The sequence below is a fragment of the Saccopteryx bilineata genome, chromosome 1, assembly GCF_036850765.1.
Source record: "Saccopteryx bilineata isolate mSacBil1 chromosome 1, mSacBil1_pri_phased_curated, whole genome shotgun sequence".
Lineage (NCBI taxonomy): Eukaryota > Metazoa > Chordata > Mammalia > Chiroptera > Emballonuridae > Saccopteryx > Saccopteryx bilineata.
In genome coordinates, this window is record NC_089490.1 from 358042124 (window position 1) to 358067646 (window position 25523).

The window sequence follows — 25523 nt, forward strand, 5'->3', positions numbered from 1 at the left end:
GTATTCACTTTTGCAGATGCCTAAGAACTTCCAAAAACTTTAAGTTAAATATTATTTTTGAGTTTTTCTGGAGAGGAAAAATCTCAAGATTTTAAGTTATAAACCCAAGGGAGGAATTCACAGAAGAAAATTTTTCTATCTTCCCAGCACAAGAGTGAGGCAGGAAGTCGTTGACCCATCACCAGGGCTGAGGATAGGAGTATTTCTAGTTCATCTTTATATTGAGATGATTGGCCTTTGGAATCTCAGCTTTATAGGAGCTGTGTGTGTGTATTGGGGGGGGGGGGCGATTATTTTATTAAATTGTTCATATTGGGCAAGCCTTAGGGTTTGTATCTTGTCTGATGAAATTGAAAAAACATAAGCGGAAAGTCACCAGGTTCCTCAAATATAACAGATTCAAGCTTTCTCTAGGTTCCTACTTTCACTTAATTTTTAGACTCTATATTAGTTTTTTGGGGGCTGTTATAACAAAGTACCACAACTTGGATCACCTAAAAAAACAGATATATTCTTTCATAGTTTAAAATCATGTATTAACCACGCTCCCTCCAAAACCTCCAGGGAAGAAACCTTTCTTGAAAGAAGAATCCTTCTTTCAGCTTCTGGTAGCCTCAGGCACTCCTTGGCTTGTGGTGTCATCACTCCAATCTCTGCCTCCATTTTCTCATGGTCATCTTCCTGTGGGTCTATGCCTCTTATAAAGACATCAGTCATACTGAATTAGAGTCCAGCCTAATCCAGTATGGCCTCACCATACATTAATTACATCTGCAAAGACCTTATTTCTAAATAAGTTCATATTCACAGGTACAAAGGACTGAAACATCAACATATTTTTGAGGGGACACAATTCAATACATAAAATTGTCTAGCAATTTCTTAATTCCTTGCTAGCTCTTGAATACTTTCTTCTATACCCTAGCATTTGTATAGCAATCAACTGTACAGTCTTTGTGAATTTTATACAATGTCTAATTTCTCACTCTTTTCATTCTGCTTGGCCATAGCAGCTCTATTCCTTCTCCCACTGAGTTGTAGACTTAGAAATCACAAATTTTAAAAAAACATATTAGAAATGCTTGCAAAGTAAGAATAAGGCTTTAAATGGAAACTCAGTAGACATGATTATGAATAAGTAGAAGAAAATTGCTGCATCAACATTATAATACCTTTTTTGATGCCCTAAGGGGTTTATCTCTTGATCACTGTGGTATATCTATCTAGTCTTTCAAATCAGAGAGACCTGGGGTTGAATCCTTTCTCTACATCTTATAAGTTGTATGACCATGAGAACATATAAAAGCTCTTAATTTCACAATTTGCTCATTCGAGAAAAAGAGATATTATACCAGCAGCTACTGTTTAGGGTGTTTTACAGATGGATGGTATAAGTAAAGTGCCTAGCACAATCCCTGGCACAGAGTGGGTACTGAACAATTGCACGAACAACACTGTTTCTGGGATCCAAATGGGTATGGACTTTGAATAGTGGCCTCTGACTAAATGAGATGAGACAAGCAATGCCTTTGTTTTAACACAGTCCTATGGTGTAACCCAGGGGTCTCAAACTCACGGCCGCGACTAATCCACGAACAATTTTGTGCAGCCCGCAGACTAATCCACGAAGTTCAAAATATTTTGGATAAAATTAAGTAAGCCTAGGGGCCTACTTGTATTTTTCATTTCTCTAGCATCCTAGCTAGATATTAGCTTAGTTAACAGCAGTTGTGATGCGAACTACAGTTTCTGGTCGTTTTGTGACACTGAGTAAACTGCATGTACGATTGTGCTTGTTGTACTGATTTTTTTTTTGTTTTCAACGGCAGTGAGAAAAGTGTTGCGTAACAGTTGCCTTTTGTAGACCTAGTGCGGCCCGCCGAATGGCTGTGATCTTGCTCTGCAGCCCACATGCTGAGTTGAGTTTGAAACCCCTGGTGTAACCAATGGGAGCTCCTAAAGGAAGAAAGTGATGTAAGAAGATTTAAACTCATATAACGTGGAAGAAAAACACTGATAATCACACAAAATGTGACGATCCAGATGCTCAGCAGTTCTGTACCCTTTAAAAGGGGAACTGGAATTCAAATGAATTGGCCCCACTTTCTATGCTTAGACAGTCAACAGGGTGTTGGGTCCCTGCTTTAGAAGCCACCTTTCTTTTAACTCCAATGACACTTCATTTTCATAAAGTGGAAGGAAAAAAAAAAGTCAGGTAACATTTTATACCATATTTTATACCCTGAACACAAAACCACTGAAAGATTTTTCACAAGTATTTGAAAGCCTTTCCGAGGGCCACACCTCAGAACAGCTTTATAATCAAGGCAAGGAGAAGCCAGACATCTCCCACACACGCTGTGACTGACTCACAAACATGCTGGAGGCAGAGTTCACAAATCTAATTCCTTTCTCCATTCCCGGACATTTTTACTCAGAGAGCCTAAGTGCCTAGTGGCGATCCTGTCCACTCAGCCAATTCCTGGCAGCAGCTCCTAGTAAAAAATATTATGTTTTGGGACAAGCATTTATCCAGGCAAGGCACTGAAATGAGATAATTAGGCCACAAGTGGTGGATAAATGACCAGTCTAAGAAGAGCTTTAAAAATGAGAGTGATTATGCAGGCACTGTCCTCTATGAATATATTAGCTCCCATATAAGCCCTTGCCTTTGACTGCCTCTAAAGCAATTTCTCTGGGTCTCAGTGAAAATGGTTGTCTGGAAGTATCTTCTAAGCTTGGCTTCAGAGAAGCTGCTCTTGCTGCCCGTTCTCAAAGCCCTACTGATGAGTCTGGATGACAAGTCAGGCTCACACAGTCCTTGTCAGGCCATTGCAGGTGATGTCAGACGCTCATTGGAGGCGTGCAGTTTCCCCTCAGGGCAAGGTGAAGGTTGTGTGGGGCCAGCTGACTGTCCAGTGGGGGGGAAGGCTAAGGGGGTCAGAGCTGACAGGAAGGTATGGCTGAGCTGGAGTCCTTGAGTGGGAACTGAATATCAGGAACTGGAGATGACAGATACAGATGCTAAGGCAATGGTCAGCAAACTCATTTGTCAACAGAGCCAAATATCAACAGTACAACGATTGAAATTTCTTTTGAGAGCCAAATTCTTTAAACTTAAACTATATAGGTAGGAACATTCCTTATCGAGGTAGCGCCTGCACATGGTATTTTGTGGAAGAGCCACACTCAAGGGGCCAAAGAGCCGCATGTGGCTCATGAGCCACGGTTTGCAGACCACTGTGATAAGGTCAAAAGGGGTAAGAGTGACATCACCAGAAAGAACCAGCCAGGTGTTGGCGCGGTGTGCACGGAGGGCTGACAGCGAGGAGGAACTTCCTGATGGTCAAGAACACCAGCAGGTATGATGAGGTTTCCTTCAAGGGTTGGCAAGCCTGTGATGTGTGGATGTGCCAGGCTACTTAAAAATCCCCGTGGGGAGGACAGTGGAACCGTTGTAAGGACAAGCCATAAACCAAGCTTAAATGTTGGGTTTTCACAAGGATAGGACCGCAACCTAGACAGAAGTATGGGCTTTCCCCGAGGATGAGGTCCTTCATTGTATTCATCACCAGACTCTTGCCAACCACCAGGGGACCCATGCATCCCATCAGACACAGAGAGGGGTTCATTTTTGGGAGTTAACTTTTCATAGGCCCAGGAAAAGGGACCTGAGCCTAGGAAACATTCCTGTAGAATGAGAAGTTAGATGGTGCCTATTATGGATTCACACCATGCAGTGACAGCTACAAAAGGCCCCATACTTTGAGGCAGGACGGGGGCAACCTCCAGAAAATGGTGTCAGGCATGAATGGGCCTGAGGGTCTGACCAGCACTTGGGGGGTCAGATGCCAGTATGGAGTAAGCTTGGCTGTTCTGCCGTTTATACCCCATGAGTGTATTTTCCTGTAGTGCTTTCTTAACAAAGTCTTTAGGAAAAGTCTGAGGGCCACTGTGGAGGAGACAGATTATCAGAGTGAGAGACCCCAAGGGGAGGTGACTGTGTGGGTGACTCTTGTCCATCAATGCCTGCAGTTGCTCCTGGAGCACACCTTTGTTCAACCCTGAAAAAGCCTGGGTTTGGTTTTAGTGAAGAGGTTGTTCCCTTGAGTTAGGAGCTCAAATCTCTCATGTTCCTATCCCCAACCAAAGCAGTTTCTGAAGTGTTTTTCTCCCCGAAAATTCTGTAGGCACCATCCTATGTCTCTATCCCATCCTCATCAGCCCTGATCACACACACACAGACCACACTTAGGGAATGGACATTCAGAATCAGTCTGTGACCCTCAGCCTTGAGCCCCATTTCTCCACCCCCTTGACTCATTTGCCTTTTGGGGGGTTGAGCCAAGCCCGATGAGTAAGAAACCCTGCTCACCCTGATCCCAAGCTCGACATTCTCTCCTCCATAGACCTCCATGCCTTCGTCCAGTAAGCCGATCTCCTGGAAGTACAGGCGGTCCACAATGAAGCAGCCGATGAGGGCTGGGCTCCTGCAGGGGTGAGGGGAGATGGGCCAGCGGTTAGCAGAGAGGCTGTCTCATGGTGCTGCCAGAGGAGTGGGAGCAGTGGGAGCTTCCCACCAGGAGGACCTGATCCTTTCCCTTCCTTTGCTGCCGGAGCTGGTGCAGACCTCGTCCTCCGAGTGGCCCTCCCAGTCTAGACTGAACTCCTGTGTCTCTAGCTGCCTTGACCCCTGAACTGCATAGCCCATCTCTGTTTCTACCTGGGCTCTCTGCCAGCCTTCCCACCCTTCTTCAATTGGGTTCTGTATGCCAACCTTGGTCCATTTAGAGAGATTAGCTGGGGCTTTGGATAGCATGGTAAATAATTTGGATTTTATGTGTAGGTAAAGAAGTGTCAATGAGGAATTTTTAGCAGACAGTGGTATGAGCAGATCTGTGTTTTTAAAGCTCTATGTTTTAATACTCAGGTAGCTGAGAGGAAGCCAGTTGGGAAGCTGTGGCTATATCCAGGTGAGAAAGGATGAGGACCTGGACCAGAGCATCAAGAGTGAAGAGGGGGATTGTATGAAGATATATTTTGTTGTGAAGTCAGCAGAACTTGGAAACAGATGAACCATAAAGGTGAGAGAGGGGGAGGGGACTCTGATGGCAGCTGGCTCTCTAGTTTGGGTGGTGGTGGGGAGATAGCTAATGGGCAGGCCTTAGATAGTCCATCTGGGTCTCAAATTCAGCAGGCTCTTAGGCTATAGCAATACATCCACAGCTGGTAGGTCTAGCAGCTGGAAGACTGTTCCCTAGTGAACACGAGAGTGCGGGGCTCACTGGCTATGTGCAGACACCAACAGAGGACTTCACAAGGAGTGGCCCACACTTGCTGAATCAGCACGAGCACGTGTGGGCTGCTTGTCTGCTGGCAGCACTACCTTACACAAACGATTGAATTGTTCCCCTGCACACTGCTACCATTTCTAGCCCTTGTGTAGCTAGCTGGTGGCTGAAGGGTATAGAGGGGAAGAGGAAGATAAGGAGAAATGAAGACTCTTCAGTGATAACTGTTAGCCACATGCAGATAGACACATCTTTGAAACTGGAAACTCATCAGAACAGAGGAAGAGCTATTCTGCAGGCAGCGTCTCTGGAGAACACTGATGCAGGAGGCTGCTCAGGTGGAGACTGGAGCCCAGGGAGCCCAGACCTTCCTCCTTTTAAATCATAGCAATTTATTCTGAATGGCTTCACCTTTCACAGACTGCAGAACCCAGGGTGGTCAGTCTACCTTAACTCACTTCTCCTAAGGAGATGGAGTTCCTGCTCCAGTGGGAGACCCTTGACCTGGCCTTGGGCGGGAATGCTTTGGGAACATCCCCATTCTGGCTGTGTCTCTGAAATTCCTTAGCCTCTCCCGAGTGTTTGATTCCCTGTCTATGAAGTAGGATCAACTATATAACCTCACAGGATTAAATTAAGTAAAGCATTTGAAAACCTCTGGGACATAATTGGTACTCAAAAGAGCATTTTAAAAGATGCACTTGTACACTGCAGAAGCCTAGAGAATCCCTTCTCTAAATCACAGTGATTTAAAAACATCAGCCCTGCAGGTGGGAAGAGTGAGGTTTCGGCCTTTTCCTCCGCATTTCTGAAATGTTGAACTTGGCTGGGTGCCCCTGGACACACAGGAAGGGGCCTTCCCCACATGGCCAGACCCAGTCATGGAAAGACAGAATCCCAAACAGTGACTCTGGAATGAGCACGGGCCACGTCAGGCAGGCCATTACTTTTTTTTTTTTTTTTTTGTATTTTTCCGAAATTGGAAATGGGGAGGCAGTCAGACTCCCGCATGTGCATGCATCCGACTGGGATCCACCCGGCATGCCCACCAGGGGGCGAGGCTCCGCCCATCTGGGGCTTCGGTCTGTTGCATCCAGAGCCATTCTAGCGCCTGAGGCAGAGGCCACAGAGCCATCCTCAGAGCCCGGGCCAACTTTGCTCCAATGGAGCCTCGGCTGCGGGAGGGGAAGAGAGAGACAGAGAGGAAGGAGAGGGGGAGGGGTAGAGAAGCAGATGGGCGCTTCTCCTGTGTGCCCTGGCCGGGAATTGAACCCAGGACTCCTGCATGCCAGGCTGACGCTCTACCACTGAGCCAACCGGCCAGGGCCCAGGCCATTACTTATTAACCGGCTATGGTGTTAAGTAAACTCAGTTAGCCTGAAAGTTTTATTAATTTTTACCTCGTCTCATCCCCCCCACCTCAATATTAGAAATAGCTTACAAGAAAAATGTAAACTACATTGAAAAATAAAATAGATAAATGTGTGAAAAACCAAAAATTCACAACCAAATTAGGGGCTAGTTAGAATGCATGTGCAGCCTTAGGTCCCCCTTTACAGTTCTTTAAGTGGATCCACAAAGCAGACGCTGAGCTTCCCGGTGGCCAAGGTGAAAATGAACATCCATGGTCTTAGAAATTAGACTGGCAGTTTCCGTGTGGAAATACCCTATTATTTCTTCAGGGATAAACCAGGCTTTCTTTGACTAGCCATGAATTTGAAAGAAATTTCTTATGTCAGTCTTCTCTGAAACATTACTTTGAGACTTAAATAAATAACCATCTCAAAGACATTCCATTAGAATGCAAGAGGATCTGGGCTCTTTTTATAGCTTATGCCATGTGTGGACAAAGCACTCGAGTACAGCCTCAAGGAAACAGGAGCCAAGGTGGGCAAGGTAAATTTGTATAACCCACAACTTTCTGGTGGGCTGTCCTTCTCTAGAGATAAAACCAGGAATGTTCTTCCAAAAACCTTCCATTAATGTAATTTCTCTCAGCCAAGTTCTTGGTAAAAACTAGGTGAAGGGAAATTTGGAACTGAGGCATTCTTTGTGAAGGACCTAGAATGCAGGTTTCCACAGACCAGGCGGATACATTGGGAGATGAGCAGAACAGAAGCAGCTAATATCAGGGCAGTCTTGTGCAAGAATGTTTATTGCAGGGTGGCACGCTTCCCTCCAATAGCTTCCAACGGGCCTAGGAAGAGTTCAGCCATACCAGTTCTGAGCTCAAGAGTGGGTGGTTAGGGGGATGACAACTAGGCATGGGATCTTGCTGACTTGGGTTTGGACCCTGGCTTCATTGCCCAGAGCTTTTGGTAGAGCCATTCTCCTTGTCAGCCTTGCTTTCCTCATCTTGTAAAACAGGGATGACAAAATAAGCTGTCACCAGGTTATGAAGAGGAGCAAAGGAGACTGTGTGTAAAAGGCCCCTGCACACAGGGACTTCAGCACAAAATGTGGCAGGGGACCCTGGCCGGTTGGCTCAGTGGTAGAGCGTCGGCCTGGCGTACGGAAGTCCCGGGTTCGATTCCTGGCCAGGGCACACAGGAGAAGTGCCCATCTGCTTCTCCACCCCTCCCCCTCTCCTTCCTCTCTGTCTCTCTCTTCCCCTCCCGCAGCCAAGGCTCCATTGGAGCAAAGATGGCCTGGGCGCTGGGGATGGCTCCATGGCCTCTGCCTCTGGCGCTAGACTGGCTCTGGTCACAACAGAGCGACGCCCTGGATGGGCAGAGCATCGCCCCCTGGTGGGCGTGCCAGGTGGATCCCGGTCGGGCGCATGCGGGAGTCTGTCTGACTGCCTCCCTGTTTCCAGCTTCAGAAAAACACACACACACAAAAAAAAATGTGGCAGGGCCCTTAACAGATAAGTAACAGAGGTAACCACAGGAGAGCCAGCTAGAATTTTCTTCCGTCCTGTTTTAAATATAAATATAGTTCTTTTTTTTTCTTCTGGCAAGGAAAATGTGATCTTAGATAATAATCATCGCTTTCAATTAAATATTTCAAAATCTTTCTTCCTCATGTAATACAAAGTGACATCAGTTTTTAATCTCTTTCATTCCAGGAACTGTCCCCTAGGTCACCTTCTACTGTTGTCTGTGTGTTTAACAGGCAGGGGTTTGCAGGGAGCATAAAGGTGCCTGATCTGTGATTAACCAGGCAGAAATCAGGGCTTGTGGAGACCACTGTTTCAGGAGTCCTGATCCATAAGACAGACACTGCACAGGGAGTCATCAGGGAGTCTGTGGAGGTAGCAGCAAAAGCTGAAGGAGTTTGGGATACTTGAAATACAGTTTGAAGCTCCTTTTGTCTGAGTCCTCTAAGGATAAGCTCAAACATCAGCAGCAAAGCATACAAGCTAGAGTGAAGTCTGGTCCTGCCTCTCCTTCCCTCCAGCCTCATGGCCTGAGGCTGTGCCTCAGGTGCTCCTTCCAGACCTTTTGAACCCCCTCTCAGCCCATGAACTCACTCTGCTTCTTGGCAAATGGATGTCCTTGCCCCAAGCCTGCAATCTCCTATCAGCCCTTAGAAGCAAGTGCAAATGCTAAACTCCCTGAAAAGGATTCTCCCCACTTACCATGCGATTTCCACCAGCATGGTGGAATAATTTGTTATTCCAATTATTTTGTCTGTCTTTACTGAATCCCAGGACCTTGGTGTCCTCTTTTTTTTTTTTTTTGGTGTCCTCTTAATCACTCTGCCTCCCCAGCACCCAGCACAGTAGCTGACTCCCGGCAGTATCCACAGTGATGTCTTGGAATGAGCAACTTTGAGCCTCCGAATGAGTTCTGGGAGCCATGGCTCTTTTTAAACGGGATTACCAGAGCCCTTAAGCAGTGACTGAAGGTCATTTGTAATTCCTTTCCATCATCACCCGCTTCGTTTGGGGAATAAGGGTTGGGCTGGGAGGGGAGCCCTGCCTGGAAGGCGAGGCAGAGAGAGAGACCCACGGGCAAGGATGCTTCACGCTTCACCTGATCGGGGCCGTGGAGTTCTCCAGCTTCCACCAGGCCTTGGGGGGGTTCAGGTAGCGGCACCACAGCTCCCAGTCAAAACCCTGGGCGGCCAGCGGGTACTCTTCTATTTCAAAGTTGTCATATTTGATGTTGTCAAAGGATGGTGAGATGACTCGTTTCCGGTTCTCCTTTATTCTGGTGAGCACAGGTTCAGCCCTGAGCAGAACGGAGAGAGAGAGAGGGGTGAATGCTTCCAAGGTGGAGAAACAACAGACTGGCAACTCCTGAAGCTCCCTCCCTTGCAGAAAGAGGAGGGAACACCTGGCCACCTCCTCCAGGGGAGAGCTGCTCTGCCTCCCCGGAAGGAGGCCCTAACGGCCTCCCGGGAAGGAGGCCCTAACGACCTCCCAGTCCCCATACTTTGGGGCCGGCAGGAAGCCTGGCCGTTCCCTCGGCACCTCCTGGGCTGAGCTAAGAGCCTCTTAGTGCCTCACATCCTGGTGTCTGTTTGCTCTCCCTTTTTATTTTTTCTAAAAATAAAATTCACATTTTATTTACATTGAAGTAAACTATACAAAGTTAACTTTTTTTCACCAACAATAAGAGCAATATTTTCTATATTATTCCTGTATAACAGGGGTCGGGAAGCTTTTTGGCTGAGAGAGCCATGAACGCCACATATTTTAAAATGTAATTCTGTGAGAGCCATACAACAACCCGTGTACGTTACACATTATCCAATAAAATCTGGTGTTGTCCCGGAGGACAGCTGTGATTGGCTCCAGCCACCCGCAACCATGAACATGAGCGGTAGGAAATGAATGGATTGTAATACATGAGAATGTTTTATATTTTTAACATTTTTTTTTTAATTAAAGATTTGTCTGCAAGCCAGATGCAGCCATCAAAAGAGCCACATCTGGCTCACGAGCCATAGGTTCCCGACCCCTGCTATATAACTACAAAACACATTTCGGTAGGTTTTCCAGGTTGTGCTTAGAAATCAAGATGAGGCAGTAGATATAGTCATGGAAAAGGAATAAAACAGACAAATCAGTTGTCAGTATCCATGGCCTCTGATCCCACCTTGACCATAAAACAGAGGTGTTTGACTTACACCTGCTAAAAGCTCATGAAGATACAGGCTCAACAAAGGAATGTGAACAGCAACAACCGGCTGTGGAACAACAATGGCAGGTTCTTCCATTCAATCTTTAAAACTGTAACTTGTTCAAGATCATTAAAAAAAAAAAGACAAAATTTACACTGAAACCCTTGCTTGGCAAGGTCACATGTTTCTTTCCCTGTCTGGTAATTCCCCTAATTGTCCGTTACAGATTTTTAACATCACACTTAAAACTCCTACTACTTAAAGGTTAGTCATGAGCTTCATTATAAGATTTTATTAAATCTATTCCTTCCTCTCACACCTCCTCAAAATTAATTTCTTCAAAGAACTGATAACTCAATACACAACAACTGGATCCACCGTGACAATAAATGTTGTGCCTAAAGTGACTTAACGAGAACAATTCCACCTGCCATCAGCAGAGATCACAGAAGTGCCACATGGCACTTTTGATGCTGTCTTTTGGAGAAACAATTAGTTCTACAAAGCATGAGAGCTCAAACATGGGCCATTTAAACAAGCAGGCTATCAATGGCTGATGTACTCAAGATATCCAGTGATTAAGTGGATATATATATATACCTTATAGCTTTTCTATAAGGTGTTTTTTAAATTTCTTTTTTTTTTCGGTGAGAGGACAGGAGATAGTTAGGCAGACTCTCACCTGTGTTCTGACCAGGACCCACCCACCAAACCCATCTTGGGTCTTTGCTTGAGTATCAAGCTATTTTTCGTGCCTGAGGCTGATGTGCTCCAACTGAGCCATCCTCAGTGCCTGGGGCTACGGTCGGTGGAAACAATTGAGTCACTGGCTGTGGGAGGGGAAGAAGAGAAGGGAGAGAGGCTGGCAAGGGGAGAAGCAGATGGTGGCTTCTCCTGTGTGCCCTGACTAGGATGTCCATAGGCCAGGCTGATGCTCTATCCACTGAGCCACTGGCCAAGGCCAGATGTTCTTAAATTTCTAACATTATTTTAAATATCAAATATAAGAGAAAGCCAATTTAAAAAGTTTATCTGGTATTTTTGATGGTTTCTGAATTACCTGTAGGAAGCTCTGACTTAGTTGTACAGAGTTTCATATATTTGTCCACTATTATTAAATCCAAATCATGTTTTATAGTATATGAAAATTTATGTTAAGCAAAGCTAAGTTACTTAACCTTTTGTCTTTCAAAGTGTTCCCCAGTTGTGCTTTGAGGTGCTTCCGCCGTTTTCATAGTGTTCCTTCTCAATCTTTATCACAGGAAGAATACACAGGACCATCAGCAATACATAAACATTAGGAAAAATCTTGATGTCATGCAGGTGGAGGGTTTCATAAATGGTGGATAGAAGCTCTATATCTTTCCCTCTGTGTTTCCACTCAGTTCTCTAACAATGCAGCTCAGCTGAGAGTGCATCCGGATTGGATGAGTCACTTCTGTACACGTCAGCATGGTGTTCCTCTGACATATTGAATTTGAGCTGTCCCATGACAGAGGGTACTAGAGATAAGCATTTAAGAGCTTTGACGTGATGTTCTGAGAAAACACCTTTCAGTTCCAGGATTGGAACACTTGGAGTTTCTTTTTGTTTCTTAAGATTTTATTTTTATTGACTTTTTTTTTCTTTTTTTTGGGGGGGGGGGTGAGAGGAAGAGAGATAGTGAGGCACACTCTTGCATGTGCCCTGACCGGGTCCATCTGGCAACCCCAACTGGACCATTGCTTGAGTACCAAGTTATTTTTAGGGCCTGAGGCTGTCATGCTCTGATGGAGCCATCCTCAGTGCCCAGGACCACACTCAAACCAATCAAGCCACTGGCTGTAGGAGAGGAAGAGGGAGAGAAGGGGGAGAGCAAGGGAGGGAGAAGCAGATGGTTCCTTCTCCTGTGTGCCCTGACCAGGAATTGAACCTAGGATGTCCATAGGCTAGGCTGAGGCTCTATCTGCTGAGCCACTGGCCAGGGCTTTATTAATTTTTTTTGAGAGAGTGGAGAGACAAAGGGTTGGGGGGAGCAGGAAACATCAACTTGTAGTAGTTGCTTTCCTTATGTGCCTTAAGCAGGCAAGCCCAGAATTTTGAACTGGCAACCTTATTCCAGGTCGATGTTTTATCCACTGTGTCACCACAGGCCAGGCTAGAGCTTCTTCATAGTGAGGTCATCTGAGATTCTGGGTTTCCTTGCTGAGCTCTGTGGAATTTCCCAGGAAGCTTCATCTGAGTATCAAGTTTGATGGCTAAATTGGTGGCTTCCTCAAACCAAAATTCATGATAAACTTCAATATTTTCCATCACTTCATTTAGTGAATGCAGCACTGCAGTCAAGCTAATGGCTGCAAAGAAGACATCAGAAGTTTTCCCCTGGAGATTTTTTCCCAAAGTCTCTTAAAAGATAGAACATTTTTAAGAATGACAATGGTAACGATGAAATCAAAATCTGTTACTGCATTACAGGGTACAAAGGCTCAGCCCGCTGCACAGTTATTTTATCTCATATTTGTGTCACTACTTGCACCATCTAAACATAAAATAGGTGCTTGTAGGAGGTCTACTAAAATTTCAAAAGCATCACGCCTGCCAATCCATTGAGAATGGCAAGTTTTCTTTAGTTCTTGACTTTTTTCCTCATTGTGCTGAAAGAGGACAGAAATCACATTGTTAAGCTCTAAAAGCAATTGTAGTAATCTATGGAGAAAGAACAAACTTCCTCAGTTGTTTGGAATACCACAGGCACTCGCATAACAGGCACCGATTCTGCCAACCACATATCTAAGGCCCAGGAGGAGCAGAGTCTTTGGAAGAAAACCCACTGGACACAATGAAAGCCAAGCCACGACAGTACTCCATGTCTAATCCCCACTTCTTGGTGATCACAGTGTCAGATTTCATAGCCAAAATTTCAGCAGCACCTTCCGTGAGTCAGGAAGCGTACAAATTCCCCTTTCACATTATAAGATTGGTCAAAAACGTCACTGACGTGGGCAGGTGCTCTCTCCCTGCTGTGTCCACTACGTCGTCAGTGATTATCAAAAAGAAGTGAGAGTCTCTCACTTTCCTGAGGCTTCCCTCCCAGATCTCTAGCACCGGTTTCTGTTGTGTTTTTGAACAGAACAATGTGTTGACTGCTGTTGTCTCAAAGCGCTTTCTCAGAACCTCTTCACCATAATTTATCCGGCACTCCAGCAGCCCTTGAAAGTTATCAGGAGTAGAGAGACCTTCTGGGATTTCATCAGCTTCATGTCCACCCAGAGGTATATTTTGTTTTCCCGTAAGAATTAAAATTTCAAATAAAGATTTTAAGTGTTCTCTGTTTTCCTTCTCTTCAAGTGTTAAAGGTAAAACGTCTTCATCCTGTTCCTCACCTTGTTCTTGTGCGTTGGGATTCTGAGCATTGCTGTGGCTTATTTCTTTATGTTTTTGTACCTGTTCAGAAGTTTTGCCATTTTTTTTCTGGTTCAGTGTCCTGATTTCCTCTTCACTCAATTTTTTTTATTCGTGTTCTGTGTCTATGCTGTGGATTGTTCAAACAACTGGTAAGATAAAATATTGTTGGTATTGCATTATTCCCGAAGAACTGTCTTAGAAGGACTAGTTCTACAGATTATAGAGGTCTCAAAGTGTTTGGCACATAATCAATAATGTTTATTTAGTTGATCAGGTGTTTCATCTTCTAAGTCTGCTCTCCTACAATTTTCCACCCACTTCTGGCATCTAGCCAGATCCCGCGGGCTCCTGAAGAAAGCCAGGTCCGACTGCGTGTTCTGTGTGCAGCTGAGGACAGCACAGAACCTGGGCTTCGTCTCCGTCCCCCTGGCTGGCCCAGCATCCCCCTTCCTGCCTCCGCAGGGCGGCCTGACTGCGTCTCGGGGCTGGGGAAGGGAGCTTGGTGGGGAGGGGAGCCAGACAGGCACTTTGAGGCCTCCCTTTTTCCACTAGAAAAATAAAATCAAGACTTAAGAAAGAAGAAAGAAACAGATCTGGGGTTCCATGGAAAACTTTCGACTTGGGCTTTGATTTTGCTAAAATTCAGTTTGTTAACCAGGAGATAAAGGCATATAAGGATGGTAGGGAGACATGAAGATGAGAACGAACTTACTTCATGCTGCTTGGGTCCTTCCATATGTGGCCCCCACCCCCTGCCCCATTTGTTCCCCTCTGCCCAAGGAAAGGTGGCAGGTCCGGCTTCCGGGAACCAAGAGCCCTTATGGACACCGGGTGAGTAAAGTGTTTGCAGGCAGGAATGATAAGCTTCTCATTAATAATGCATTTGTTGCATAATTGTTCATTTAAGTCAGCTTGAAATACTAAGTGTCCCTCTCCTCTCCTAGCTATAAATCCAATGAAAATGCTTTTTAAATAGTCACAAATGGCAAGCAGGGACTGCAACTATGAAAAACAGCTGCACTGCAATCATAATCTGGCCAGTTCTGTGAAAGTTTGCCCAGATCCCGCCACGTCGTGTGTATTCCTGCTGCTCCTTCCTGCTCGGAGGCGCTCCTCGCCTCGCTCCAGAGAGGCAGACGATGGCACACGGCGTCTGGGAGGAGAGCAACTGCAGAGCCATTAGGCATAGTTGTTAGGAGAGCAGTACACTCAGTCGTTCTCAGGGCCTGAACCTCCCATGCCCAGGCTCTCTGCAAAGTCACACCCAGTGAGCCACAGCACACCCTGGCCTGTCAGGATGCTGACATCAGGTGCCCCATCCCTGGTAGGATGCAGCCGCTGAAGCCGTCTATCTGTTCTCGTCCCCTGTGCAGCACCTGAGCAGCCCTACCCAGAGAAAGAAAGGTTTCCTAAGACCTAATTTCTCCGGGAGGGAGAATCTGAGATACTGTGCTATCACCGGCCTGGCCTTTGGGGAACCCAGGGCACCTGTGGCAACATCAAACCACGTTCATCCCGTGCCCACTAGGCCTCGGCCCTGTCTTTATGGTGGGGCTTCTCTCTCATGTCTGTCCAGCTTTCACTTTCCTGGGGGTTGCAGCCCTGTCCCTAGCTGGGCTGGCACTCTCGGCTTTGCCCTTAGCATTTACTCTTCTGCCATAGCATGTCCCCTAGAGCACCATGCCAGCCAGAGTCACACCTAATGTCACCATACCCTTAAGACACTGTGTGTTGACCCTGTTGACCCCTAAGCCACCCATACCCTGAAGGGCCAGTCCTGTTGCCTAGGTCATTCACACACACATATCTTACTTGTTTCCAGAATTTTCTGCTTACCCCCACTATGATTGAGATCCCAGCATGCTTTGCACCCATTTGAGCCAAAGCCCAGGACCGTATGGGGACTCATCCTCCTCTCCTGATGGGCACTTACCAGCCTACATTGAACTCCACATGGGCATCGAAGAGTGCCACTACGGGGGCCGTGGCTGCCCTCCAGCCGCTGACCCTGGAGCGGATGAGGCCTTCCTGCTTGCTGTGGCGCACGACTTTGATGAAGCCTGGCTTCTGGCTGTTCACCTTGTCCACGTACTCCGTCAGCTTCTCCTTCAGCTCCTCTGTAAGGGAGGGAATGTGTTGTTAGCATAATGGGGGCCGGGGCAATCAAACACTCATCCTCTCATGGTGAAATGACCCCAGGGAGAGGCTGGAGGGCCCATTCACTTCCCCCAGTCATCCTTGGTGTCCCCAGGATAGCCAGTGCTGCTCAGATTTAAAGGGAAAAACAGGAGCAAAAACAGTGTTGTTGTTGTTATTGTTTTGTTTTTAGTAAGAGAGAGGGACAGACACGGACAGACAGACAGGAAGGGAGAGAGATGAGAAGCATCATTTCTTCATTGTGGCACCTTAGTTTTTCATTGATTGCTTTCTTATATGTGCCTTGACTGGGGGGCTACAGCAGAGTGAGTGACCCCTTGCTTAAGCCAACAATGTTGGACTCAAGCCAGCAACCTTGGGCTTCAAGCCAGCAATGTTTGGGCTCAAGCCAGTAACCAAAGGGTCATGTCTATGATCTCATGCTCAAGCCAGCGACCCTGTGCTCAAGCTGGTGAGCCCATGCTCAAGCTGGGGACCTCAGGGTTTTGAACCTGGGTCCTCCGCATTTCTGGCCGACACTCTATACACTGCACCACCGCCTGCTCAGGTGTGAAAACAGTATTTATTGAGCCCGGCAACTTGCATAGGATCACAGGCCTCACACACATTGACTAGTTCATCTTCACAACAAGCATGCAGGGAAACGAGGCTCAGAAGTCTTTATCAATTTGTCCAGTGTCGTGCAGCTTGTGAGTGGCAGAGCTTGGTTTCCTGCCGGGTCTAATGACTGCAAAGCCCACACTCTTCCCATCGGCTCAGCGGCCTCCTTCATCCCCAGTGCCCTCACCAGTCTCCCCTACAGAGAGTCGCATCTTTGATGACTCCAGCCCAGGATCCACTCCTGCCTGGGTCTCTGTCTTTACTGGGAGTGCGTGACCAGGAGTTGTGCCCTGTGAACAACTACCATTGGTTCGCTGCCTGCCACTGCTGAGCCTGCCTCTTAATAACTGTGGAGGGGGCCTGCAGGAGCAGAATGGACCCCTCGCCCCTCCGTGAGTAGCCACGTTCATGGTGTTCTCCACAGCGGCTCAGGCAGCGGTCTGTGAAGGCTCCCTCACTCAGAATGATGACCTGAATGGGCCGCCTTCTCCCACCTGCAGCCACAGCACCTCCCCAGAACTTGATTTGCTCTCTTCCTGTATTCTCCAGCACCTGCCCCTTAAGCACCCCTCCTCCCATCTTCTCAGCCAGGCCCTGGACAGACCGACCTGGGCTGAGCCCCATCCTTATCAGAGAACTATAGGAGCTCCGTGTCCCTTGGTGCCCAGTCTGGGGCCCCACCAGATAAGCAGCCCATTGGAAGTGAGAAAAAGGCACAGGGCAGCTGGCACCGTGCCTGGCACATGGCCGGTGTGCCCCGTGGCAGCAGCAGAGTATAGCAGAAAGAGGACAGAGGTTGGAGTCAACAACAACGCATGTTATGTCTGCTTCTCATGTATTAGCATTAGGACTCTGGGCTGTTACTAAACAAGTTCTGGATGCCCATGAGGATGTTTGAATGGGATGAATTTATTTTGCATATGGGAAGGACATGAATTTGGGGGGGGGGGACTTCAGGGTAAACTATTATGTGTTGACTTGTGTTTCCCCAACAAGATATGCTGAAGTGTAACACCCAGTATATCAGACTATGACCTTATTTGGAAATAGAGTCTGCGGATTTAATGAAGTTAAGATAAGGGCATTAGGCCCTAATCCAGTCTGACTGCTGGTTAGAGTCAGGCACAGGTAGGACAAGTGAGGAGACAGACAGAGAAGAGGCCCTCTACCAGCCAAAGGACACATGAGGTTACAAGAAGCCAGGAGCCAGGGCTGGAACAGGTCCTCCCTGCCTCCTTCAGAGGGAGCGCGGCCTTGCCTACACCTTTAGTCTGTACTCTAGAACGCTGAGACAATAAATTTCTGTGTTTGAAGCCACCACTTGTGGTACTTTGTATTTTGTAGTCCTAGAAATTTAGGTTGTTGTGAGGATTAAATGGGATTAACATGTGAAAAATGCATAGCACATAGGAAACACTAAAAAAAAAAAAAAAAAAAAACACCAAAAAATTTAGCTCCCTTCCCTCCCTTCTTCCTCCTAATTCCCATCACACTGGGAGCAGTAAGGGAGGGGGGAGCTGACCGTCCCTTGAAATCTGAGGATCCATCTCCAGTTGGCAAAGCCTTCTGCATATGCTCCGATCCAGACCATCTCTTCCCTCTCTGCCCTGATCCCAGATTAGAAGTCTGCAAGCAGCAAGGCCTTGGCAGCCAAAAAGAAGACACAAACGTGTGTAAGGGCCTCATGCCAGGGAGGACAATGACACATAGTGGTTACTGCCAGAATTGGTTTGCCTGATATAGATATTGGTTTTAAAACTTTTCACAGAAGATTCTGCCCAAACCAATAGGCCTGGATGGGTGGATGGGATGGGATGTGGTCCCTAGACTGCTTTTTGTACCCCCGCTTGAGTTATCATCGAGGGGGTGAAGAAACTGGGCATCAGAAATGCTGAGTAGTAGGCAGGAGGCTGGTCCTGCACAGCTACTAACTTGCTCTGTGACTTTGGGAAAGTCCCTACAATTCCAAGGCTTCCGAGTTAGCTGGATGTGATCTTAAAGTTAGTTTTGAACCAATTACCCACCTAAGGTTTGAACCCCCTCTGTCTATCCTGATGAGTGACCATCCAACCCCTCCAGTGACAGGAATTCTCTGCAGTGCAATGGACATTTCTCACTGGACCACTCCAAATATGAGATGCTCTTTTTTCATTTCCCCTCCAAATGCCAGGGTCCCTCAACCTTCCACTCCTTGGTCTAAGCCTTACTTTGTGGCCAGAGAGGGAAGATCAAGTCCCTCTTCCACTCTGACAAACATTTAGAGTTGAAGATCACCCTTTAATCTTTGCTGAGGATTTCTTTAGGTCAAATGTCTCTAGTTTCTCCTCATATTCCTCATATATCACGGATTCAAGTTGTTTTATTGTCTTGAGCTCCCTTCTAAACATGTTAGTTTTCCTCTATAACCTTTAAGTTTTTACCAAAAATTGGCCTAGTAAATCTGTAATAAATTGGTTATACAGAATAGAGGGAACTAATCACCTCCCTTATTCTAGAATCTATGCCCCTTTTCATGTAGTTTAAGGTCACATTAACTTTGCCTATTTTTCTCCCATCCAAGTACTAACCAGGCCCTACCCTGCTTAGCTTCCGAGATCAGACAGGATCGGGTGTGTTCCGGATGGTATGGCCATAGACAAGTTGGCCTAATTTTGAGTCAAATTGATTTTACTGGAAACATGTATCTACAGGTTCATTTCACATTGCGGTACTAAGTCAAGCCTCCTTTACCCCATATCTTCTTGGATGTATGCATGGTGGGTACATGCATGCATGCTTGTGTGTGTGTGTGCGTGCGTGTGCGTGTGTGTACATGCATGCTCTGAGCCAAAACATAGTATCTTTTGCTTACTCCTCTTTAAATAATCTTTTTAAAGATTTACACGTTTATCCAAAGTCAGGATGTCTTTCCCCTGATTCTGTTCTCCAATATCTGCTATCTAGCCCTTCTAGTTTTTCAGCTTCTGCAAGTGATAAGCATGCAGACTTATTGTCATTCAGGCTATTTTTTAAAAACAGTGTCACCCTGGTCCAGATCTAGAGCCAGTAGGGGCTGCCAGGCATTGTCATCCAGTCCAGAGAAAGGTCAGCTGATACACGCTGTGTATCTCACTTTAGCAGCTATGAAAATGGCCCCATGATCTCAGATCACGCAGCTGACTGGGGAGGCCTGGGGATGCCACTGTCTCACAAAGGTCAGGAAGTTGGCCATAGAGCAGCATAACTCAATATGCCCTAGAAGGTCTTCAGTATGGTTGCCAGGAGGCCTCTTAAAACACTCCCTGTTTCATCACTTCAAAGTCCACCCTCATATATCCTTTTTGAAAATGTTAAGTAGAGAGCTCATAAATCCTGATATTTGACAGTTAAGTGGTGAGTAGAGAGAACTTGGAGTGAGAACTGGGGCCGTACCGCACTCGTTGCGGGAGAGTCCCTGCCCATGGGGGCCACAGTGATACAGTATTGATGGGGCAGGGCTCTGTACAGTTGCCATCAAACAATCCCCCATGGATCCCACCTCTCTGAATTCACATCCTTGCGTAGCTTCCTCACACACCAAATCTGGGCTGATCCTGCGACAACAGGATGCAGCAGGAGAGCCCTTCTACAGTCCCAGGCCTTGGGGGGTCCTGCCACTTCTGCGTGTGTTCTCTTGCTTCCTGAAGGAAGCCTGAACCAGCTCCTTGTGGATGAGAGGCCCAGAAAACCCACCATTCAGGCTGTCCCACTGAGGCCCCGGATGTGAGTGAGAACATCTCGGGTCCTTCAGCCACCAGCTGACTGTGATCTCAGGGGGGAGCCCCACTGACACCTCCTAGAGCAAAGACAAGCTGCCCTTATTACAGAATGATGGTCCCAGCCCTCACTGCAGAATTATGAGCCAATGAACGGTTGCTGTCTTAAGCCACTAACTTCTGGGGTGATTTGTTATACACAAAGGCTACCAAACAGGATCTATTGTTCTGGTATGATGCTGGGGTTAAAATAAGATTATGAACCCCCGATGCACAGGAAATGAACTCAGACACAGAAGATCCAGTATAGAAGGTGGCAGCAGATGAAGGGCTTTGTTTCTTGTGGGAGCTGCTTGCCCTTTCAGACCTCTTAGCTCTGTTGACAGTGAGCTAGAATAAAGGTTTCTGGTGGATCAGCTAGAGAAAAATTCTGTGGGTAGTCAGCCACAGCTCAAACATTGGCTGCTGATTAAAAGAGAGGATTCTCTTAGCCCTAACTGAACAACTGCTACCAAGTGAGAGGAGGGGAGATAGAAAAAGTCCTGCATGTGCCCCAACCAGGATGCACCTGGCAACCCCCATCTGGGTTCCATGCTCAAATCAACCGAGCTATACTCAGTGCCCGGGGCCGATGCTCAAACCAATCGAGCCACTGGATGTGAGAGAGGATGAGGGAGAGAAGGGGGAGAGGGAGGAGAAGAGAAGTAGATAGTTGCTTCTCATATGTGCCCTGCCCAGGGATCAAACCTGGGACGTCTGTACGCTGGGCTGAAGCTTTATCCACTGAGCCAACCGGCCAACCCCTCCCCCCCCATTTAAAGGCCTGTACTACCCTGGAAACACTAACTCAGTCTTTGCAAAATACCTTTACCTAATTAAGTTTTCATGTTTTCTTTCAACCTTTGTCAATTGCCAAAACAAGAAAGGGCTCAAAATCACTTTTATATTTGCTAGGAAACTATTGACCAAGATACTCCCTATTGCATATTATACAAAATATATGATAAACACTTCTCAGCACGTAGCTCAAAAACATATAAAGAACTGTGCTTTTCCTAATTACAAACACAAAACCCATCATATTTACCTTTTTGCCAAGGCTGCCAGGAAGCTCAGAGATAAATATAATGACTATCACATTAGCGTTTTTGCTTCTCTACCTTTGCGAAAGTTTTGATTTTTCAAGTTCTAGCCTAAAAGCTACATAGGTTTTTTTTTACCTTTTTTTCTACATAATCTACCTTTAATTGTTTTTTGAAATAGCTATAAATAACTTTTAATAAAATGTCTTGGTAGAGCCTGACAGGAATATAATTGTGGAAAGAAGAGAAAGGCTGTATTTCGTGTTTGTTTTAAAGTGTTGAGGAAAGGGGAGGTAGGGAGTCTGCTCTCTGTGACTTTGCCAAATTTAGAATCAATGGCACAGCTGTCGATAGTGCCAGCATTAAGGAAGAAATACAATTTACACCCTGCATGGGGCCAGGTGTTATCCTGCTTGTGTTGCTCCTTCAGCCCTTTCCTGCTGTCCACAGATCCCTGCTCGGCTGGCACCTGGACGACCTCTGTAAATCAGCATGGCCAGAAGCCAGGCGGATGAAACCCTACTCACCTCTTAGGAGGTCACAGGCCACTCTCCATCATCCCCACGGGGTTCCTCCCCCCAGAACCAGCTAAGTGCTGGCTGCTTGCTGCTCTCCCTCTTTCAGACTAAGATACCAAATAAAAATGCAAAACTCACCAGCCTGGTCAACCAGAACCCTTTCTTCTCCCCCTATGTATGTCCCTGCTACTGATCCCATAAACAGCAATTAGCTCCGCGGAGTCACCCTAAAAGAAACAAACTGCAGTCTGAGCAGAAGAATTCTGGTACCAATGGCTGTTAATCTGATTTGAACACCTAATGAGATACTCTTTATCTCTTGCACAAAGGAAAATAAAGAATCAGGAAACTGGTACCCGATGGAGCTTTGCTCTCTGGAAGGCAGCTGCACAGGCATCTTATAAAACCGCCTACCCGGGCTTGCTACGGAGACCAGGCCCAGCACCTTGTCCTTCCCTCAGTGAGCAGGTGATCCTTTCCCACGTTTGCTCCAGGTCTAGGGGAAGCAGGAGGGAAGGGAGAGGCCACACGTCGTTCGTTCATTCATTCAACAAATATCGAGCATTCATTATGTGCCAGGTCCTAATCTAGCTGCTGTGGCAATAGCTGTGAACAGGACAGCCCCTATGACACATTCATTTGACTGGATGTTTGAAAGGTACTCACTGAGGCGCTGGAGGAGATCAGGGGACAGAGGAAGGAGGAAAGATGGAGGGAGGGAGGAAGGAAGGAACAAAGAGAAAGAGGAAGAGGGGAGGAGGAAGAAGGGAAACGAGTAGAGGAAAGGAGAGGGAGAGGGAGATTTTCAAAAAGGAAAATCAGAAACTGATTCAGTGCTTCCAGACCCTGAGGCCTGTTAGAGGACAGGTCTCCTGGGTCCGAGAAGAAGGGCTTGTGCACGCCCGGGAGAGTGCTGCCAGGGTTTGTGCACACCCGGGAGAGCGCTGCCAGGGCTCGTGCACGCCCGGGAGAGCGCTGCAAGGGCTCGTGCACGCCCGGGAGAGCGCTGCCAGGGCTCGTGCACGCCCGGGAGAGCGCTGCCAGGGCTCGTGCACGCCCGGGAGAGTGCTGCCAGGCACAGGTGCTGCTCAGCATCCTACACCGCACAGGACAGCCCTCCACAGTCAAGGACTGTCCAGGTCAAACTGTAAGTAGCACTGAGTTGGAGAAACCCTGCACAGCTTTTACGATAGTCCCTCCTTATCCACGGGGGATGCGTTCCAAGACCCCCCAGTGGATACGTGGATACCTGAAACAGCAGGTTAAACCAATACCAATCCATTTTTCCCTATACATGCATACCTATGATAGTTTTAATTTATACATTAGGTACAGTAAGGGATTAACAATAATAACTAATAATAAAATAGAACAATTATAACAAGATACTGCAATACAAGTTATATAAATGTAGTCTCTCTTTCTTTCTGATAACTGATCTGATAACCAAGATGATTACTAAGTGGCCAATGGGTGGGTAGCATAGACAGTCTGGATAAGCTGGACAAAGGGATGATTCATCCCGGGTGGGAGGAGGGCAAAGGGGTGAGATTTCAGTCTGCTATACTACTCAGGGTGGCTCACAATTTAAAACTTATGATTGTTTATTTCTGAAAATTTCCATTTAATATTTTTGGACTGTGACTTACTGGTGGCAACTGAAATCCCAGAAAGCATAACCACGGATAAGGGAAGATGACGTCCATTAATGATGGAGGCCTCATTCTGGAAATCTGAGCATGTATATTCACTGAGTTTGCAAACTGGCGGCCTTGGGGCTGCACCTGCTCAGAGATATATTTCTTTGTCCTGTAGGCATTCCTGCTTAGTGATAACTGGCCAGAGCCAAGCAGGAGCTGCCCCTATGGAAGTAACACGTCCTGCCAGCTGGCCAGCTTCCAGGGAATGCCATCTGGGTAGCTACACGGGGTTCAAGCTCAGAAGGGTCTGCACACGGTTTAATGATTCTGACTGTGGTGTCCCCATGGCATTCACCTTCCCACACACACTGCTGTCTTCCTTCTCTCTGCCGGAGGGCTTTCTCTGACCATGGGAGCCACTAGGAGTTATCTCCATTGACAGGTCTCAATCAATTAGGGCTAGAAGTTAGGGGATTAATACCCCATGTTATAGGTTGACTTGTGTCCCACCTCCCAAATTTGTGTGTTGAAGTCTCAACTCCCAGTATCTTAGGATGTGACCTCCTCTGGGTATAGGATCATTGCAGAAGTAATTAGCTAAGATGAGGTCATACTAGAGTAGAGGGGCCTCTAGTCCAATACAACTGATGTCCTTATGGGAGTATGGCCATATGAAGTCAAACACACGAGGAGAATCCCACATGCTGACAAAGGCATGGATTGGACCGACACATCTACAAGCTAAGGAACACCTGGATCTTGGACTCCCAGCCTCCAGAACTGAGAGACAGCTTCTGTTGTTTAAGCCACTAAGTTGGTGGTCCTTTGTCACAGCAGTCCTAGGAGACTACTACATCCCAGCTTCTTTTTTTTTTTTTTTTGGTATTTTTCTGAAGCTGGAAACGGGGAGAGACAATCAGACAGACTCCCGCATGCGCCCGACCGGGATCCACCCAGCACGCCCATCAGGGGCGAGGCTCTGCCCACCAGGGAGATAACTGGCCAGAGCCGATGCTCTGCCCCTCCGGGACCTCACTCTGTTGCGACCAGAGCCACTCTAGCGCCTGGGGCAGAGGCCAAGGAGCCATCCCCAGCGCCTGGGCCATCTTTGCTCCAATGGAGCCTCGGCTGCGGGAGGGAGGGGAAGAGAGAGACAGAGAGGAAGGAGAGGGGGAAGGGTGGAGAAGCAGATGGGCGCTTCTCCTGTGTGCCCTGGCCGGGAATCGAACCCGGGACTTCTGCACGCCAGGCCGACGCTCTACCACTGAGCCACGACCGGCCAGGGCAATCCCAGGTTCTTTACTCCTCGGGCGGGCCATTGCTGAGGCAGTTTGTACACAGCCTTTGGGTGGTTCTCAGGATGACTGGGCACCAGGGGCTATAGTGGCCCCTTGTTTGTCGTCCACAAACTGGCTTTCTTCTCTACCCTGTCTCACACTCCCATGTCTTCACCACTGTTTCCTGGGATATTCTTCCAGACAAATGAGTTGGCCTCAACTCTGTCTCAAGTTCCACCTCTGGCAGAACCCAAACTAAGACAGTCATACGTTCTCCAAGTCACTATGGTCCCACCACTTGCTTCACTCTTGCCTGGTTTTTGAAAACATGTGAATTTTCGATCCTTAACCTATACGTGTATGATGACTTACGTCCCTCTACCCTACATCTCTGCATTAACCGGCTAATGTTTAATAAAGGAAATAATAAAATTATTATTAATTTATTATTTATGTATTATAAATACATTATTATAATACCTATTATTTTATATAATTAGAACATTAGATAATGTTATGAAATATATTAATTATAATTATTATTGTGTTAATACATTATTCTAAGCATATATTAGAATATATGCTTACATTATATAAGCCTTTGACAATCTTATAATATAGTTACTATTACTATCATTCTATTCTGAAGACAAGAAAACTATGGGACAATGTGACCCGGTAGGAAGTGATGGAGTCGGGATTTAAATTCAACCAGGCTGTCCCTAGAGTCCATACTCTTTACCTCTGCACTGAATATTGCCTTCCTAAGA

At 46.8% G+C, this 25523-nt stretch overlaps 1 protein-coding gene and 1 pseudogene across 2 annotated transcripts in view; both read right to left on the reverse strand.

Annotated features, from left to right (window-relative positions):
• Positions 1 to 25523, reverse strand: part of GALNT18 (polypeptide N-acetylgalactosaminyltransferase 18) — a 369121-nt gene that overhangs the window by 92947 nt on the left and 250651 nt on the right. For both annotated transcript variants that reach the window (XM_066250967.1, XM_066250966.1), the window contains exons 4-6: positions 15679 to 15862; positions 9269 to 9466; positions 4376 to 4490 (exon numbers count right to left, since the gene is read on the reverse strand). In XM_066250967.1, the coding sequence (XP_066107064.1) occupies positions 4376 to 4490; positions 9269 to 9466; positions 15679 to 15862 (497 nt within the window). The remainder of the gene's footprint in view (positions 1 to 4375; positions 4491 to 9268; positions 9467 to 15678; positions 15863 to 25523) is intronic.
• Positions 13027 to 14462, reverse strand: LOC136324689 (52 kDa repressor of the inhibitor of the protein kinase pseudogene; annotated as a pseudogene).